The sequence below is a fragment of the Xiphophorus hellerii genome, chromosome 16 (assembly GCF_003331165.1).
Source record: "Xiphophorus hellerii strain 12219 chromosome 16, Xiphophorus_hellerii-4.1, whole genome shotgun sequence".
Classification (NCBI taxonomy): domain Eukaryota; kingdom Metazoa; phylum Chordata; class Actinopteri; order Cyprinodontiformes; family Poeciliidae; genus Xiphophorus; species Xiphophorus hellerii.
In genome coordinates this window covers 21,712,240-21,728,857 of record NC_045687.1, presented here as the reverse complement: position 1 = coordinate 21,728,857, position 16,618 = coordinate 21,712,240, and the positions used below count along the sequence as shown (strand labels likewise).

Here is a 16,618-nt window from a genome sequence, read left to right as displayed (position 1 = left end):
TTACCTAGGTTAAGGGGATAAACTTTGTCGGACTTGCTCCAGTTCGAGCTTGGCGGCTCAACCGGAAAACCTCCGGCTCTTCCCACAGACCCGGGTGCAGTGACCTCCACCTGCACTGGCTCCGGCTTTGGCTTGAGAGCCAGGCTGCTCGGAGACATCGATGGAGCTGAGCTGGATTTGGACATCACTGACTGAGGAGGACTGGATGGGCGTGCGAAGGTGAAAGGCAGGCGGCTGAGGAGTGGAGACGAGGAAGGCGACAGAGGAGAGCGAGGAGGTCCCGGAGAGGACGGTGGGGGGGATTTGAGAGGCTTGAGAGGAAGGGCGCAGGGCAGGCCTCGCCTGGTGATGATCTCCCGCAACGTGTCAATTGGAGAACCATTAACAGACCACTCGGTAATCCCCATTTGGCGCAGGTGGGAGCGGGCGTGGCTGGAGAGGCCTTTGCGATTCTCGAAATACTCCCCACAATACTCGCATCCTATTTCCTTTGGAGGTTCATCTAGCAGACAAGAGAATTCTTACTTTTAGACTTTTCTTTTCATTTCACAAATACACATTACTTTGTCTTTATCAGTAAAATAAAATCCTAACAAAAGGTGGTTGTAACATGTAGAACTTCAAGAGGAAGAAACATTTTTTGCAAGGTACTGCATCATGCGTCACTTACTGTGTGGAAGGGCCATCAGCTCCCCGCTGCTGAGGCGGAAGACCTGCATGGAAGAGGTCTTGAGACGCTTGGCAGGCGGACCTGGTAGAGACGAGGCAGAGGTAGTTTTGGACCCACCCCCAACTGTGGTCACTTTGTAGAGGAGTGATGCGGAGGAAGAAGAAGAGAGCGTTAGCAGCGACTGCTTTGCGGGGGAAAGCGCTGGGGACACGCCCTGAGTTTCCGTGGGACTGTCCAGCTCCAGCGCACTCGCCTTGTGCTTGAAGTCATCTGTGTCCATGAGCTGGCTCAGGAGTTCAATAGGAGAGCCTTTGGACTCTGAGTACTCAACGCCAAAGTGTCGCAAGTGGGCTCGAGCGTGGCTGGATAGGCCTTTACGAGTCTCAAACCAGGCGCCGCACAGCTGACAAACGATGTCCTTGTCGGAGTCCATATCCAGTGCTGCAAACAAACAGGAAATCATTGAATTAACACCAGAGAAAGTCAAAACTGTACTGAAGTACAGTTTTTGAACATTTGTACTTGAGTAGCATTTTTTGGGAAAACTTAAGACCTTCACTGCACTATAATATAATGATAAAATCATACTTTTTACTCCACTACATTTCTCCAAAGGCTTTCGTTACTTGTTACTTCCATTGGCCTTGTTTGTATAGTTTGTGTCTATTTTGTTCCACTGACACACAATAAAACTACAGAGTGTATCCCTGAATGAATAACGCATGAAATTTTAAAATGTCTTTGATCATCAAGAAAAGCTAGAAAAAGCAAGACTAATGCATTATTTATGATCTATGATTGAAGAACTGTACAAATTAGCAGATAATTTTTCCAACAATTCTTGACTACGCTGAAAAAACAACTTCAAAATTTGAGGTATTTTCAATACTTAAGTATTTTTGAAAACACATACTCTAATACTTTGACTTAAGTAATAAGTTGACAGAGCTACTTTTACTTTGACGTGTAGGATCAGTACTTTGATTTAAGTGATAAAACTGAGTACTTGGTCCACCAGTGAATTAGCACTGATAAGACTGAACTATTACTAGAACTCAGTCTTGGGCCAGAGTGATGATGCTTACTGAGGTTGAGAGGAGCATCGTTCTCCTGCGGAGCCCAGAGCGGTTTGGATGTTGCGTTTCCGGAGGCAGCGGATAGATTAGAGGTCAGGCATTTCAGCCCCCCAACTTTGTGCTCTTGTGAGCGCAACAGGGAAGACACGGGCAGTAGAGATGAAATGGGGGCTTTCTTCACTACTGAGGAAGGTGAGCTGGAATGAGCTGGAGCTGGAGAGGCACCTGGAGACGGCGTGGGCGTAGCGGAGCCGGAGGGCACCGCCTTCGCCGCTTTGGCCAGTATGGAGAGAGGAATGGGCTTCTCGTCCAACTCCATGTCCTCCATCTCTTCGGCTTTGAGGGAGACGGGCTGGGAGGGCTTCTTGGGCGTCAGCAGAGATGAGCTGATTTTGCCGTCGATGCTGCGCTCCACGGCTACCCGGTGGAGCAGCTCGATGGCCGACCCGCCACTCTCTGAGACGGTGAAGCCCAGCTGGCGCAAGTGAGCGCGAGAGTGGATGGAGAGTCCACGTCTGCTCTCAAATTGAGAGTCACAGACCTCACATTTCCACTTCTTGACTGTAAAAGACGAGAAATTGTGTCACATGTGTGGTTCAAATGGCCAGAGGTATTCAAAAAAGTTTTCACCTGTATGCAAAATGGGCTTTCCTTAACTATCCTGTCAAGGTTGAGGTCACCCCTTTACAGGTAAAAAGTTTTTACAAACTTTTTTTTTTTCACCAGACTTTTTCCTTTTACTTCATTTTCCCCTAGTATAATAATAAAAATAAACCAAGTGACTTTCTTTGGCAATTATCTAGAGTGGCGTAATCTCCTTAAAGAGGGTGTCAATAACAGTATGTTGGACAACTATTATAACATAATTTTGTCATAAACTGAATTTTAAGTTTCTAAAACACATAGAAGTTTGTGGTTGACAGAACGTGGAAAGTTCTAGCGGTATTAATACTTCGGTGAAGTAGATTTCTGATTTCTATGCGCTCACCCTTGCCGTCTACAACCTCCCTGAGGGAGAGGCTGTCCTTTTTTCCAGTACTGAAGCAAAGAGCATCCAGTGAGGAAAGTCGCAGACCCTCCTCATCCTCTTCATCGGCTGCTTCCTTGTCATCGCCTACACAAAACAGGAAGTTCATATAAATGTTGACGTTAATATGGCTGATCAAGAATTAAAATGGTAAATGATAATATATTGCAACAAACTATATTTTTTTATCATTTAAGCTAATAAGAACACATACATGTGACATTCATTGTGAATGAACTGTAACATTTCTTCTAACAACCCACCCAAAGTGATGTCAATTCAAGCCTTTGCTGCAGTCATGTGACATTGAGTTTATGATCATGATATCATTTACAAAACAGAGTTGTGCTTTTGCTCAGTGACTACAGTGGAATTTTTCAATAAAACTTCCCCTAATTAAACACATGACAGATTACAACACATTAGTGACATGTTATAGATTACAATTAACATGTGAAGAGCTTATTTTGAACAAATTAACATTCAACTTTAAAATACAGCTGATTCGCAATACATGAGGATGGATAGATACACAGATGGATAGGTAGACATGCTTTCTTGCGGTGACCCCGTTTACTCATGCACACTTCTTTTATCAGACTTTTTCCTTCCACTGAACTTTCCCCCCAATACAATACTGATAATAAAAATCAACCAAGTCCTGTTATTTGGTCATTATCTAGCATGGCTTAACAGTCACTACCAGTCTGCTGGAGAACTGCTATAACTTTATAATTTTCTGATAAACTCGGAATTTTGATTTTGATTTTGATCACGAAAATCAACAAAACTATATCTGTGTGTAATGACTGTTTATTATAAATGAGTTCCACTTTATAAATGAAAACAATAAATTTAATTTGCTTTTAAATATTTTTAATTTACTAAGACACCACTGTGTAAAAAAAAAATGTCAACTCAAAGTGAGCTCCCTGCCTGCAATATTTCAGTCCTTTATCAGCTTTTCTGCTGGAATGCACGTAAACAGAGATGATTGGAGAGATGAATCCCTGTCAAAAAGGTCATAATTGCACTAGAGCATGAGGCAAATATGGCAGACTCGTTTCTCCGCAGTCAGGCATTCCTGGGACAAAAGTGCCATTTTCTGCGACAAATCGGTAAATCAAAAGAGACGCGGAGACAGACAATGCTTTTTGTCTGGTGGGCGGCTCTGCGCCTGTCAGTTCATCGCCTGACTGTAAAAGAGCGGCGATGTGACACCTCTGCGTTACGCCATTATTTTTTACATAAAGACCATGTGAAATACTATTTCTTTTAAAAAAAAAATCAGTGTGTGTATGTGTGTTTGGAGTAAATGCTAACTAGACTTTGTCTACGTTAAGGCAGAGAAAACAGTGGGCGAGTCCGACACTTGCAGGTAAAAAAGTGACACTTTCATTACAGTTATCCCGATAAGTTGTGGTAAGATTATCCGTAAGCTCCCACTTTTTAGTCCGTTAAAGTTACAGCGTTGCCTGGATGATGTCTCGTACAGTTAGTTTTAAAATAAAGGCATACTTGAAAGCACAGCGTGTCCTCCCTATCAAAAAATAAAAGCACAGTAAAATGGCGAGGATTGGGCAACTGTAGGTAATTTTACATATCCCGCAGCAATGGACGTCATTCGAGCCGTGTAAAAAATAAATACCTCACAGTCATTAAGTACACACAAACTATGCCAACAAATTCACAACTGAAAAATGTGTCCCAATTTGTGTCGGAAAGCAGGACCAACTCTCCCCTCGTCCCCGAAACAATAACAATGACCCGCTTTATGAGCTCCTGACATGCATGTCATGGGCTACCTGCGTCTCTCTGCGCGACATGAGCTCTCTTTTCCATGGTCTTTTAGAAGAAAAACTGGGTTTTGTTTTTTTTTTTAAATAATCTTTTTAATGGCTGTTGTCTGGATACAATGTGACTGGAGATGCGGCGCGAGACGTGCCGCGCGACGCCGCCGCCGTTGTGTGATCCAAAGGGCACGCGCTGCGCAGGAATCAGGGCGCGCGGTACTCACCGGTCCGCAGTGCATCGGACTCCCGGCGGCAGAGAGCAGACAGCTTTTCCGCTATTGTTTGGGTCTGCGGGGAGGTGGAAGCAGCCATTTTGCCCCCATATGCACCGCGAAGCTAAGGCGTGACCAATCGAGAGGAGGCGGAGGTGGGGATAAATGCAGCGAGTGCCACATCAACTATGGGCATCAGGGGACACTCTCCTTTACACACGCATACACACACACACACACACACACAGTATCTTACCGGAGATGTTTTCTCACCATGCTGATTCAGACATTGCACTACTGTCACTCATCTTACACTGTTTTTCTTAGTATTAGCAGCAAAAAGGATGACTGTTCGGTTGCCTTATGAGCATGTATCTTCATGGCATTATTACAGGGTAACAAGTTCAAACTCCAGTCACTATCTGCCTCCAGATAACAACTGTGAAATCCATCAGAAGCACACAAAATGACCACAAAATAAACAACCAATGGAATGTTTAACACAATCCTGCTTTCAGAAATCCACCCTTCTTGGGAGACTTGGTGCACTTCATTTAAACTGAGTGGTTTCTGGCTTTTAAACACAATCTGCACATATTCTACAGCATGCAGTTGCGTCTATTCCAGAAACTGCATGATTTGCACATCCCAATACCAGTTCTGTTGTATTTGGGATCATTATCCTGTTGAAACACCAAATTGTGTTCAGGTTTTAACCATATAGCTGTTGAATTAAGTGTATGATGAGGAATTTGGAAGTATATTTTATTGACCTTGTGCATTGTGGAAAGCAACAGTTCCACAGTATGCTTCTCACCCCACCATGCTTGATAGTCAGTACAATTTTCTTAGGTTTGAAACGCTCATTCTAATTATTACAACCAAAACTTCATTTTGGCTTCAAGGCTCAATATTTCCTTTGGCTTAAAATAAAACATATTGTGTCTAGAAAGTATTTGGTAGATCAAGGTGTGTATCTGAAAAATTCAATCAAGTTTATATGTATCCATTTTTAAGCATACACATTAACAAATACAGGGGACGTCATTCGAGCTGTGTAAAAATAAATACCTCACAGTCATTAAGTACACACAAACTACGCCAACAAATTCACAACTGAAAAATGTGTCCCGATTTGTGTCGGAAAGCAGGACCAACTCTCCAACCCGTCGCCAAAACAACTGACTGGGTTCTTGCTCTGAACCCAGTCAGTCCACAGCAATGCAGAAAAATGCTTCTCTACATGTGTTTCTATTACAAAACTGTCAATATTCAGCTAATGTCGGACAAAATAAAATTTCGCCATTGCGGTATTTCCATTATATAAGAAACGCAGTTAAAATCACACGTGAATAAGTTTGTTCACATAAGTGACTGAGAAACATGCAGCGCTATCATCCTCCAACTACTTTCTGTCGTGTTCTTCTTCATGGTTTGCACCAGTGGCAACATCCAGATGTTGATTATGTGACTCCTGTGATGTGGAAAAAAAGTATTTCCATTGCAGTTTTGGGAAATAAACCAATTTTCATAGGACCAAAAAAACCACCTCATCCTAACGCCAAAACGTTTTACAGAAAAACAAGAGTTTTTTTTTTTTTTTTAAATGGACATGTTTCCGTTAGGCAAATTTATCTTTGAAATGTCAAATTGCGCAATTATATGGTCAGTGCAAATGCAGCTACTGTGGACAGGGACACAATTCATTGGACACTTTGAATAGCTAAACTGATGTCCTATCGGTTTAGGTGAGATAGTTGGTTGAAACTTGGATAATATGATTTGCTCTAAAAGGACAATGATTCCAAACATACACCACAAGACAAAACAGGCTTCTAGAAAGGTTTTCCCTAATGCCAGATCTCAACCTGATTGAAAACCCATGTCCAAGGAAACTAGCCAATCTAAATAAGATCCACCAATTTTGCAAGAAGAGATGCCTAACGCCCAGTCAGAATAATACCAGAGTGTATTTAACAATAAAAACTCACCTTCACAGTCCTTCACTCCTTCCCCCTTCTTCCTGCGTGGACGATATCCTGGAGACAGGGCAACAGAGTCGGAGGGATGGAGGGTCTTTTCACACGTCTCCCCTTCAAGCTTTACCTTAATAATTCCTCCATCTTTTGAGTCTCCCTCATCGCAATCCTCCTCCTCATCTTCCTCTGAGGAGCTCCCAAGACTGCGTGGGGGGTCCATAGGAATCACCAGATCTGGCCTGCTGGAGAACAACTCCCTCAGAATGTGGATAGGTGAGATGGTAACGTCCCAGTTAGTAATCCCAAAGTCACGGAGGTGAGCCCGGGCATGACTGGACAGGCCGGCCCGTGTGTCGAAGCCAGCGCTGCAGAACTCGCAGTGCATCAAGCTGAATGTGCCTGGGTCAAAGTTGGCAACTGAGGACAGAGGAGGAGGGAATGCAAGTGGAGGTTTAGGGACTCAGGCAACTTGTACCACTTGTTCTCTAAATCTTAGTCTATAGATGCTCAAAGACGTTAAAGTATGTATGTACGATAGGGAACATTTCAGCTGTAGAATAAAAAACACCTCTACACCACCACAAAAGAAACAGAAAATTTCCTTCCCAAGTCAGTTTGTAGCTCCATCTCTTTAGTCCTGTCAAGAATTTGTTATATTCAATAAGAAATAATATTGACCTGATTCAACTGGAAATACGTGAAAAGGGATTCAGCTTAACATCACCAACAGAGAACTCTGTATTGGTGGGGTGTATTCTTTTATTTAAGGAGCTTTCAATACCACAGTATTGAGGGGTGTAACAGTACATGCGTTCACATCAAAATTGCTTTGTCGAACAACTTATACACAGGCAGAATGCGGAACCAAAGAGAGGAATCCTACGTTTCCCAATGCAACTGTAAAATCCAGGACCAAAACAATGCAGGGAGGACTCCCAGGTATCTCTAAAGTCTGTTATTTGGGAACGTTTTGGTTCCTCATTTAGCTACATGGACAGTGGAGACAGGAAGGCGGACCAAAGTCTTCCCAAGTCTTTTCAAAATCCCTAAGATACGTATCTAGCTCTACGCTAAATATAATTACTCACCTGAAATGACATCAACCCAAATGTAAACGTCACGGGTATGAAGAAAAATAGGCCAAAGTCCAAACCCAGCCGCCTGTTGTCCAATCGGCTCCAAATACCTTTATGCAGATGTATGCCGGTACTGTAAAGAGGAGTTCTTCAGAGGAGAGGTTTTTGCAAACAAGATGCATGTATGATTCAAGCACAACTGGTACACTGGTTTGCCTATCTAGCAAAACAAGTCCAAAGTAAATTCAAGCACCTTTTACGGCCTTATTCAAAGGTCCATAAAACAAGAACACTGACCTTGTTCATCCCAAGGCAGTCCCATGCCAGAAGAGATATTTAGCCCCTCCAGTGTAATCTGGGTCTTCCCTGGTTTCTCATCCCAATCAGGCATACCCCAAAAACCTCCAGAGGGAGGCACCCTGGAGTCTTCCAGATCAGATGCCTCAACCACCTCAGCTGGATCTTATTAATTCTGTGGAGCAGCTGCTCTACTCCAAGCCACCTTCGCGTATCGCAGCTCTGCACCCTATCTCTAAGGATGAGCCCAGCCACCCTATGGAGAAAGCTAATTCCAATTCCTTCTATCTAAGGTTTTGTTTTTTTAGTCTTGAGTCATATCTTGTGACCATAGATGAGGCAGAGACGAGTCGGTAAATTGAGACATTTGAAATTTTTTTGCCATGGCAATAGTCCCAGCAGACGAAGCCTCAATCCGTCTGTCTCCTGCTCCATCCTACCATGGCTAGAGAACAAGACACCAAGGTACTTGAACTGATCTGTTTGAGGCAAAGATTGACCCCCAACCTAGAAGGTTTTTCTGTTTGAGAATTATACCCCACTGACTTAGAGGAACAGACTGTTCTATAATCCATCCAACCAATCCCTTGCTTTCTTCATTGACTGACAAAACTCAAGTGCAAGAACATCCTGCTAAAACTAAATAATCATTTAAAAAATTTAACACTCATTGTTCACTGTTGGGGAAAAAATATGCATTGTTTTTGTTTTTCTCGAATAAAACATACTGAAAGTTTCTTGAAACATGACTTTACAATCAAGATATGAACTGAACTGAACCATCATTTTTATGTACTGTTACACCCCTAGTAAACATACTATCTCAAGGGTTTAATTAGTTGCAAAACTTAATCATGAAAATTAACAGACATAAATGCTTAGGATACATCACAATTATACATAATGTATGTGTTTCACTTGCCTGTTTAAAAATACTTATGTGATTAACTTTTCAATGATGTTCTAAACTACTGAGATGCGTCTGTCATCCATTTTAATCAGGTTGCAAGGATATTTTGCTCCAATCAGATGATTCTGGCGTTCCAGATTGCAAGAGGAATGCAGTCAGAGTGATGTGACTGCATTTGGGTGCAAAGTTTCAGATTTAATTTAAAGCGGGTATATTCACATTTACAGCATCACTACTTGCATGCAAACAGTCAATTAGACGACAAGACAAATTGACTGTCGTTTTTGCAGCTCAGACTCAAATTCACATCAACACACAATGATAATTCCTGTAACCTTACCTGTCACTACCCTAGCAGACAAACGTAGTGGCCAATCTAAAACGACGAGTTGGCCAAACGTGTTGCTCTTTTCAAGAGGTATGTCAGCAAAAAGAATGTCATGTAAATGTCACGCGAGATGCATCAGCTAAAAGAATGTGGACACATGTGATCCTGATTAGTTCTCAGAGCTGCTATTGTGTTACCACAATTATATACTTTATGCAAGAGCCTTTAATCTGGTAATGACATTTATGACATAATTTAGTATTTAACTGCTTCGTTACAGTTGAGACAAAAAAATCCTACAAACGGGCATTGTAATGCAGCTACCGTATAATTTTTTTTCCAGGTTCAAACGACCATACAGTAAACAAATTCTTTCAAAAACAAGAATTCAGTGCACACATTTATGTGGATTTTTTAAACTCATATGTGGTGCAAATTAAGCATGCATGCAAAATGATTAACTCCCTTACAGATTTCTTTTGTCTTTAATTTTTTTGACACTTAGCATTTCTGGTCATAAAAAAATTACCTTAGAGATACAGTGAACCCTCGCTGTAACGCGGTTGACCTTTCACTGCCTCGCTGTTTCGCGGAGTTCTTTGTGCAGTTTTTTTTCACAGTGCATTGTGTTCTGTGTCCTGATTGGCTAAACAGTCTCCGCGCCTCTTCTCTACCTGTGTGCCAATAACGTTATGGTATTTAAATATACGTAATACAGCTTGGCAAATTTTGGTAAATATTTTTGCCCAGAAGAAAAAAGAGCGACAACAACTACCGATAACTATGTTCTTCTCTCGAAAAAACACACCTGTACCACAGGCTGCAGAAGAAAAAGCCACTAGAGAGCGGAGTCAGGCCGCAGCGTCACAGTCAGAGGAACAGAGAAATACACGAGTCACAATTTGTCCTACTGTGCTTCGTATTGATGATTAAAATGATTATTTTACTGTAGTTATTTGTAAGAAAGCGTTCTATTTGTTAAAAAAAAATGCTTAGGCCTGAAAACAGTTTTTGTTCTTTGGTTTCAATGTAGAGTATTTAATTATTCTGCATAATAATTGTAAAAAAATAAAGGTAACTACTTCACGGATTTTGCCTATCACGGGTTCTTTTTGGAACCTAACCCCCGCGAAAAACAAGGGTTCACTATAACACGATTTAATTTATTAAGAGCAAACGGAAATGTAATCTGTCCAGGATGACTTGCCATAACCGATGGGAACAATTAATTTTGCTCTTTAACGGAAAATCCTGCAGGAGAATGTCTGCCATCAGTCACCTCAAGCTCAAGTGCACTCGTGTTGTGCAGCAGGACAAGGGTCCAAAGATTGCGAGCAAGAATGGGTAAAGTCTTTAAGCAAGCTGTTCAAACTGAAAAACCCCAAATGTGGCAGAATAAAAACAAATCTGCAAAAAGTAGGCTTAACTCCATCACAGTTACAGTAAAAAGCAAGATTCAGCTTTTGTTGCAAATGCTGGATGGCATTTGTTGTCTCTAAGGCTGAGGGGACAATGCCTTGTTTCCACTAAGCAGTACAGGTCGGATCTTTTCCACAGCCTTTTGGACTCTGGGCGGCAGGCTAAGCCCAAATGTCTAACAAATGACTGACACGGTACTGCGACAACAAACGTGACACGCTACTATGTGTCATCCTTGTCGCAAGCTGTGATGTTTTTCTGTCCCCTAATCAATGAACTATGTTGTGTGACATCAGTAGTGCTGCCTTAACTGTACCGCACCAATGACCTATGAACCTACAACTGAAGCAGGTCCAGGAATGGTGTGACATGGATCAGTTGTAATGGCCATTTTTAGGGTCCAGACTTCCGGTTCTTATTCAGAACCACTTTGTGGGAAAACCCCTAAAAGACGATGGACACACACCAAAATGACATACAACGAACCACTGACCTTTCTTCTTCTTCTTCTGATACGAGAACTTCTTCTCAATGGCGTTGACTTCCTCGGGGGAGATGAAGTGTCGCACGTTGTAGCTGACGCCCACTCGCTTCAGATGGCCTCTCACGTGATTGGCGAGACCGATTCCGTTATGGAATCGGTCGGGGCAGTAGGGGCACTTCCTCTCCACACTCCTCAGCGCCTCCGAGTCCTCGTCAATCTCGTCCGCGGCTTTCTCGAAGACGCCCTCTGACAGGAAACACCGCATGTGCTCCTCGTCAGTGTCGTCATCGTCGCTGTCAGTTTGCGCCTGGGTTACTGTGACCCTGCTGCTTCTCCTCAAAAAGAAAACCTTTCTGTCTTTCGGCACCTCCTGTTTGTCTTGGTCCTTTGCACTCTTCTTGGCAGGTGTTGATAAGGTTGCCTTGTGTTGCGGTGACGACTCCGCTGTCGAGAAGAAAAAAACACGATGGAATGAGATTTACAGCCGTCAAATTCAACAATGTAAGAAATGACTTAGTGTTGCTTATAGATGGGCTTTGACTAAGAGCTCCAGCAGACGTTCTTTAAGAAGCTCTTACTGCATATTGGTTAGTGAAGGCAAAAGAAGTGGAAGAATAAAAAGTTAAAATGTCAACGTTAAAAGATTGTCATTCTACAAAATCAAACAGGTAACAAGGCGACTCAGATTTCTGTAGCTTTGCTTTGTCACCAGCAGCTAAGGAAAACGTCTGACCATTAGCAGCTAAATGCTACATTGTGTTTCCAGCTGATTGATAGCAGTTTGTTGTTACAGTGGAGAGGAGGTGTTTGAGCTTTGGAGAATTTAAATGTAAAACTGAGAGCTTGTCCTGTTGCCAGAGTTGAGGAGTAATTGGCTTTAAGTTCAGCATTTTTGAAACACATAGAATTTGAAGTTTTTTCCTTATTTTCTCTTTTTGAGCTAGTGCTAAAACAAAGTACAGAGTTTGGATTGAATTGCCATCAAATGGGCCAGAATTATTCATACCTCTTAGATATGAATAACTATGGGCCAAATAAGTATTTTTTTCAACCAAGGAGTCTGTTTGTGAAACGATGCAGACATTTAATCAAGGCAGTCAACTTACTGTCTGCCTGTCAACTTTCAAAGTCAACTTTGAAAAGAAAAAATAACTTAACCATTTTTGTTTACATTTAATTTTAAAAATCACATTAAATATTATTTTGACTTTTCTAAATATTCAATGGAAAAATATTTATTGGCAGTTTACAGCACCTTCCTATAATTGCTGAGCTTTTTGGATGTTTCCACTGGAATGCCAAGGATTTATCTATGGCAATGAGCTATTTGAGGTTGGAAGGAAAACATCACCCTAATATCTAGTTTCATTCACAGATTCTTCAACAGATTCCAGTCTGGACTCTGACTAGGCCACTTCGAAATGTTTATTTTACTTTCACTCGGAAGAAACATGCTGGTAAAACTGAAAGATTGCCTAAAGGCTAAAACTGCTGGGGGTATGAATATTTCTGGACTTCCCTGTATAATGTTGGTGAATGTAACTGCTGGAAAGTCTAGCATCCAGACTAAAGTGAGTGTTCTACCCTACAGCCTCACCAGTGTTGTGCAGCTTCCTTCCCACAGGTGAGCTTGCCTCTCGCAGGGATGGCTTAGGTTCATCGCAGAGATCCCGTTTCTGCTCTTCCGCTTCACTCCCAGGCAGCGTGACATCATCTGCCTCACGATCAAACTTTGACAGATCAGCACAAAGCTTCCCTGCTGTCCTGAACCTCCTGTCGGCACCGCGGTCTGATGTTGTACTGTCCTCGGAGGCAGTGATGTCCCCCTGGTTTGTAACGGGAGCAGCGTTGGGTGGGGAGCCGCACTCAGAGAGGTAGCGGCAATCTGGGGCTAGGTTTAATATTTGTGCATTAGACGTTAAAGACTGGCTGGCCTCATTGTCCTCCTTAGTTGACATCTTCCCAGGTTCTCTCAGTACTTTCTGACTGGGGTGCGGGTGGAGGATCTGCTTCTTTCTCTTGTGAATCTTGGAGTGATTAGCCAGAGCCTGGGACGTTCTTGTGCTGAAGTTGCACTCGGTGCAGACAAAGCGACGGCGGTGAGCCGCTGCTGGGCTTCGGACTGAACTCGAACTCGGGGTCACAGAGTCCACGTCGATGACGGCAGGGTCTGAGTCCTGAACTGAAAATGAAGCCGTGGACACAAGAGGAGATTTCCCCATATCTCCGTCTGACATTTCGCCTGTATATTGCGCAACAGTTGGGTCAGTGGACCCATGCCTCACTGCTCTGCTCTCCAGTGCGTCAGATTCTTTTGCCTTTTCGTTTTCGTTCAGTTTCTCAATCTCCTCCAGGATCTTGAGACGGGACTCCTGGTGCCTTCTTTGGTGGTCGGCCAGCGCCGGGCGGTTTGGCAGGTTCCATCCACACTCGGCGCATTGCAAGCGGCTGCCTTTGCCTGAACGCCTGCCTCCGCCTGGGGAAATCTGGCAGTGCTCAGTCATGTGCTCCTGCAGGTGAACTTGCTTTTTGAAGTAAATGCTACACTCCACACAGGTGAAGATTTCGTTACCTGCCCCCTGCCCGCTTTCCTCCGCCTCTACTTCCTTCCCGTCATTGTCTCTATACTTTGTCTCGCCATCGTCAAAGCTGACTTCCTCAAATTCGTAGACCTCTGCCGCTCGACTGAGCACCGCAGTATCGTCGGTTTTAGATGTTTGAGGGCTCAGTCCTTCCGACTTGTGGGTTTTGGGCGATCCAATCCCAGAGAAGGGTCTGAGCAGCGCCCTCTTTCTTCTGCACCGCTGAATGAAAGTGCAGTGAGCCCATGGAGCAGGAGGTGGACTCTCTGGGTCGGAGTCTCCAGGGAAGGTGTAAACATCTCTCTCAAGCTCCCTGGCTTCATTTCCCTTGGGCTTTGTCTCTCCCTCGTCGCTGTCAGCCTCCTCCTCCTTCGGGGAGGCTTGCTTTGGTTTTCTTTTGGACAGAAATGGCTCAGCAACCTCGGATACACTCCAGACTCTGTTATCTACTGCTGGGAAGAAAGCACGGCAATTCAGATTGATGAATAGAGAAGTATCAGATTCGCTTTCTACCTTATGGTACTCACATTCTGTTTGGCCAAGTCGACTTGTATTTGGCTCCTCTTTGTTTGTGCTCTCATTGTTGTCACTGCGCCCCTCTGCAGGGGTGGATGTGTCAGTCGTACTACTGAGGGAATGCAGTTTCTCAAATTCCTGGTCATCCTCACCATCAAGCCTATCGGAAAGGAAAAAATGACATGGCTTTTGAGAAGACGGAAACTGTGACTAGGCACTCTCTTTCATTTCTTTCTAAGGGCCACCGCTACCAGCAGGAATACTATAGTCATGAATTTAATGCTGCCCACCCTAACTTCACCGTTTGATGCAATGACACGGTGTATTAAAATTAGTGCTGTCAATCGCTAAAATTTTTTTAAATCACACTCATTGTGATTAATGCCTTCTTTGTAGGCTTGAAGTATAACTATACGCTCAGTTGTGGTCGATCCCCATGTGTCAAACCCAAAGACACAGAGGCTTTTAGGTCAAACTAGGTAGTTTGATTAATCTGCATTATGTAACAGTCACACACTAAAGTGTGTTAGGTGTGGATGTTGATAGCCCTAAATAAAATCCAACATCCAAATCAAATAAAGCACACTTTTGGAGGAAACAGATCAAATACAAAGTTGAGTAGAAGTCTAAAATTTATCAGGTCTCCTTCTCTGGAGTTTAAAGAAAATAATTTTACGGCTTAATTTTTGGTTGTAATACCCGCTGCTATTTAGGGGTTGAACAATTTGTAGGGATAAAGGAGAGGAATTTGAAGAAGGAACCCGGGCACATCCGAGTCCAACACCAGAGATAGAACACTGAAAGGTGCTTTACTTTGGGTCAGAGGATTTTGCTTATTTTCAGCGAGCTGACATGCATTTATACTCTCTATCCCCTCTGAATCTCTATTGACTTGAGGGATTTTGGTTTTCTGTTTCAACAGTGGTTCTGTCCCAGGGCCCAGCCCAGGTTGTTTGAATGTCTCGTGGCCCTTTTCAGCTCTACTAGACTCTACACAGTTCAAGTGCTTTTACTTTAGAATTGAGTAACAGCTCCAGTGGGTGGAGACGTCATAGGAGGGCGACCACAACACGATCTGCACGCAACACAAACACAATGCAACAATATAGGACATGGAAGAAATGTTGCACATTCTGCTCAGCCAGTGGCGTTTTTTTAGTCTCATGCCAATGTAAACAAATACCAGCGTCACAACCAAAAACATTTTTCCCAACGGCTTATTGACCCGGTGATCAGTCCTGATTCCAACTCGTTGAATAAATTTTCTTGTTTCTCTGACTCTTTAGTGCCTGAGCCTCAGTCAGACCTAAGCTATTCTCAGGCAGCCGTAACCTGAAGAGGAGACGTCACAAGGACTGATCAGCCAATCAGAGAAGAAATTAGGGAAACATGTGGCAACGCCACACTACACAGCCAATTAGAAAATTTGAATCTATTATATTATTACGTTATACTCGACTACAAAATATCTCACTGCCTGAAGCAGTACGCATTTAATACAATTATTTTTTGAAAGTTAGGCAAGGTAATTAAAACATACATATCTGGAAGATTCTATGATGCAGTCTGCAAGGAAAATGGAGTAATTTTAACCAGATCAAGAGTCAAGTTGAAAACACAGAATATAGCAAGGTGTTTTTAAATTCAGAGGTTTTTGATTGTCAATCAAACTCAGCATCTCTGACCTCAGATACAAGCAGATGGTAGTGAAAGCAAAGTGAAATATTTCGTCTTCAAACGCTTTTGAAGATTCTCCGGTCACTACGTACAGAAGAAACGGACACGAGTAGCGTTAGCAGCGCAGAGACTAATGCTAACTAAGGCAACATTTCTCGGGAAAGTTGTAGTCTTCAGAACGGTTTGGTCCGGATTGTAGATTTGAGTGTCTGTTTAAACTTGGCAGCACTGCCAAAATAAAATGAGGTTTAAATAGTCAATAAAACAGATGAACTGAGACACAATTTCCTGCCAACCTCCATAAAAACAGCCTTGGGGGGAAATAAAAAAGCTTGCATTTATATATAAAGATCCTCTTTACTTGTATGAAATCTTAATGAGATTCTGTTTCAGATTTTAATCAAAAACCCATTATATTAAAAAAAAAAAGTGTGAACCACACTGAATGTATCAACATTTCTCTCAGAAAAATTTACATTTTCACGAGAAAACTGTGACTGTGCCCAAGTAATTAATTCATGCAAAGAAATCAACACTGATTCTGCTTCATTAATTCCAGTATTGGACGTTGA

At 42.7% G+C, this 16,618-nt stretch overlaps 1 protein-coding gene across 8 annotated transcripts in view; it reads right to left on the bottom strand.

Moving 5' to 3' along the window:
• Positions 1 to 16,618, bottom strand: part of wizb (WIZ zinc finger b) — a 35,827-nt gene that overhangs the window by 14,950 nt on the left and 4,259 nt on the right. For 6 of the 8 annotated variants that reach the window (XR_004342312.1, XR_004342313.1, XR_004342314.1 and 3 more), the window contains 8 exons: positions 14,381 to 14,529; positions 12,869 to 14,305; positions 11,281 to 11,715; positions 6,770 to 7,174; positions 2,735 to 2,860; positions 1,756 to 2,307; positions 671 to 1,111; positions 5 to 502 (listed from right to left, as the gene is read on the bottom strand). Coding sequence is in view for 5 of the 8 variants with exons in the window: in XM_032586618.1 (XP_032442509.1) it covers positions 5 to 502; positions 671 to 1,111; positions 1,756 to 2,307; positions 2,735 to 2,860; positions 6,770 to 7,174; positions 11,281 to 11,715; positions 12,869 to 14,305; positions 14,381 to 14,529 (4,043 nt within the window). In the remaining 3 variants the exon portion in view is untranslated. The remainder of the gene's footprint in view (positions 1 to 4; positions 503 to 670; positions 1,112 to 1,755; positions 2,308 to 2,734; positions 2,861 to 6,769; positions 7,175 to 11,280; positions 11,716 to 12,868; positions 14,306 to 14,380; positions 14,530 to 16,618) is intronic. The other 2 variants (XM_032586619.1, XM_032586622.1) reach the window with 2 other exon arrangements.